Raw genomic sequence first — 3,500 nt, forward strand, 5'->3', positions numbered from 1 at the left:
TTCAGGAAATCCTTCATCTGATGCAGCTGATTTCTTTGAAATCTCTCCACAAGGAATTCTTCATGTCGACGTTAAATGATTTTGATAATTCAAGGCAAAACAGAAGATGGATCTGTGTTAAAAATTGACTATTTCTTTAAAGAATCTCCCTGGATTCTAATGACTTTGCTTCCAACCACTCTGTACCCTTTAAAGACGCAAAAAGAAAAAATCTTATCAACCGCTTTTTCTGCAAACGACTGATATCCAGTCTCCAATTTTGCCATCTAAGATCAGTACGCATAAGTTTATTTTCATCTCACTTTTCTTGGATATTTTTATCAGAGACTCTTTAAGTCGATAAATGTGTTTGGGTTGAAAACAGTAAATATTCTCGGCAATATGTGCCAAAGCGTGTATAAATCAAACACCGTAACAAGCAGCATCTCTTAATCTTTAAGCGTTACCTATTATAATTTAAGAGATAAAAAAATTCCAACATGTGTGTGTGTATTATCCAATGGGTTTTGACCTCAAAAATCAGTCACACACATCTGCGTGTCAACAATCGACAAACAATTCAAATATAAATGTAATCAAAGTTATTCACGATTTGGTTCAAAGGCTATGTTGTGTTGATATCGAGATTCGGTTTTCGAAATTTTCAGTATTTTAGTCTCAGTTGGAACAGTACAAATGTACGCATTTTGAAAGTTGTGAAAATCGACTTTCCACCAAGACTGAGTATTTGTTTCAATAACTCCCTACTTGCTTCTTATCCCGGGAAAAACCGAGCGGATTCACAATGATGTACAAAGTATAAATTTGCACAAAACCTTATTGTTGAATAACAAAATTCACTTTTTGGCGAACGAAAAAGTCCGTCTGATTCCATTGTGTTACGGCGCATTCAGCTACTTTTTCCGTTTTTTTGCAATAATCTAATTCATTTACAGAAAAATTCAAAGACATGAATTTATTGGAAGACAGTAACAGAAATGTTGTTGAAAGAATGGTCCAATACCAAAATCTGATGGTGCATTGGATAAATGACACGCTATGGGATCCCAAAGTGAAGGCACTTTTAACGCCCGCTACTAAATTCGATGCGGTTGTTCTTGAACAGTTCATGAACGATGCTCACAAAGCCTACGCCCATTTCTTTGACTGTCCCCTTATTTTGATATCCAGCATGGGTAAGTGAAGTGAATCCAACACGATCTCACCAACTGAATAATTGCCGAAAATATTCACCAAAACCGGTTATTTCTACAGCTTGAAATCACCTTCAGATTGTGTATTTCAGGGGCTGCTCCATGGGTAAACAACATCGTTGGAAACCCAAATCCTCCTGCCTACATTCGCCACATCTTCTTTTCCAGCACGTTTGATTACACGAAAATCTGGACTCGCTTTGGAAACTTGGTCACCTACATTACAGAGTTTCTGGTGGATTATTTCTATTCACAACCTCTGCACAATCGGCTCATCCAGGCCCGGTTTCCCGGGGCTCCATCGGTAGAAGAACTCAACAAACGTACTGCTTTGGTACTGCTAAACTCGCACGAAAGCCTAATGGAACCAGTTCCCTTAGTGCCCAATATGGTGCATATTGGTGGGTACCACATTGAGCCCCCCAAACCGCTTCCGGACGATTTGCAGCAGTTCATGGACAAAGCCACTGACGGTGTGATATATTTTAGTATGGGCGGCAATATAAAGGGAAGCCAGATGAGGAAGGAGAAACTGGAAATTTTCTTCAATGCCTTCAGGAAGCTGAAGCAAAAGGTGATTTGGAAGTTTGAAGTGGAGAAGATGCCAGGATTTCCCGACAATGTTTTGATGAAGAGCTGGCTGCCTCAGCAGGATATTTTAGGTAGCACGTCCCTTTTTACACGTGATAATTATTCACGTACAATTTCTTACAGCTCATCCCAACGTGAAACTCTTCATCACTCATGGGGGTCTCCTGAGTACCACAGAAACCGTCTATCATGGAGTGCCAGTTCTAGCAATTCCAATATATGGAGACCAGTACATGAACGCTGAAAACGCCGTACGTTATGGATATGGGCTGATGCTCGGTTACAACGATAAAAACTTCAATTATGAAACGTTCAGTGCAACTCTGAACGAACTGTTGAATAATCCGAAATATATGAAAAGCGCGCGACAGCGATCGCAGATTTTCCATGACAGGCCACTCACACCAATGGAGAGTACCGTATATTGGGTCGAATATGTGATACGAAATAACGGCGCCAAACATTTACAAGTTTCGGGCGCTAATTTGCCGATCTACAAGTACCTGATGTTGGATATACTCGCAAGCATAATCGCAGCACTGGCAATAGCTTGGATTAGTTTAAAAACAATCATTCGCTTGATTGTTTCCAAATTGAAGCGCTCTAAAAAGGAGAAGAGGAGCTAGATGATGAAGGACGGTTAGAATGAGAAAAAATGTTAATTTTTGCGTCAACTGCGAAGATTTTGACTTGGCTGTAGTGACAAAGAAATTTCGTAGAGAATACTGTTTGGGGGTAAAATATCGCATGAAACCTTTAAAGGCGACATAAAAATAAATTAACGAACTTGGAGAGTATCGAAATAAGTTATACAAAATGCGACTTTTATTACTCCTTCAAATTTCTTGCCCAGCAGAAATGTAACAGATGCACACATAAAGCTGGACACACATGGCAATAATGTAACTAACCTTCTTTGTAGCTGTGTTTATAGGGGTCGTTTTTATGGAAAGCCACGTTTTGATAAGTACTTCTTTATTGCCTTCACTCATCAATATAAAGTATTAGTATTATTAAATTCCCGTAATTATTATGACCAGAAAATTGCACCAAATTACGCATGGAGCAAATTGGCACATATTTAAATGCAACTAAGGTATTTATTTAGATCGCAAGTATACATGAACAAATAGCAATATTAATTAATTTCAGGTATAATTAATTGCCTTTTGAAAGCCCATATATTTTCAGTGGAAAAATGTTTATTGCTCGCATATTGCAAAGCTGGCCAGGGGCGGATCTAGCTTTAAAGTCAGGGGGGGTTATGTAGAAAAAATACACTCTTCTGTTGTCTATGAAATTAGAAAAATTATCGTCGTTTTGTGCAAGGGTGGCGTAAGATTATTGCAAAATTTAATGTTTTCCGTCCCGTTTTTGCTCATTTCTCGGAGGCAAAATAAACAAGAACGCTCATTTTTACATCATTTAGACAGAAATAAATGGCCATTTTAGAAAGTGAACCCTGGATGGGGAATTGTTGGCAGTTTTCTCAAGAAATGCTTTTTTGAGAAAAATGTTTTAGATTTGCGTGGTTTTTTTTTGAGTTGCATAATCGACTTGACGCTGCTTTTTTCGAGGTTTCTCAAGAACCATTTGAACCACAGAATTCATTCGTTTTGGAATCGTTGGATAGAGAATTGAAAAGTCGATTCAGTCGTAACAACGTGAGTGAGGAAATTCGAGTAGTTTTGACCCAGAAAGCGAAATTTAAATATC

General features: G+C 38.3%; 1 protein-coding gene across 1 annotated transcript in view; it reads left to right on the top strand.

Annotated features, from left to right (window-relative positions):
- LOC125503478 (UDP-glycosyltransferase UGT5-like) overlaps positions 1 to 2,601 on the top strand; it is a 3,276-nt gene extending 675 nt beyond the window's left edge. Inside the window, exons 2-4 of the mRNA XM_048663901.1 lie at positions 936 to 1,175; positions 1,286 to 1,855; positions 1,908 to 2,601. Coding sequence (XP_048519858.1) covers positions 936 to 1,175; positions 1,286 to 1,855; positions 1,908 to 2,410 — 1,313 coding nt within the window. The 3' untranslated portion in view covers positions 2,411 to 2,601. The remainder of the gene's footprint in view (positions 1 to 935; positions 1,176 to 1,285; positions 1,856 to 1,907) is intronic.
- Positions 2,602 to 3,500: the final 899 nt, after the last annotated feature.

Source organism: Dendroctonus ponderosae, unplaced genomic scaffold (assembly GCF_020466585.1).
Source record: "Dendroctonus ponderosae isolate FM_Combo_2020 unplaced genomic scaffold, Dpon_F_20191213v2 Dpon_F_20191213_2, whole genome shotgun sequence".
In the NCBI taxonomy this organism is placed as follows: domain Eukaryota; kingdom Metazoa; phylum Arthropoda; class Insecta; order Coleoptera; family Curculionidae; genus Dendroctonus; species Dendroctonus ponderosae.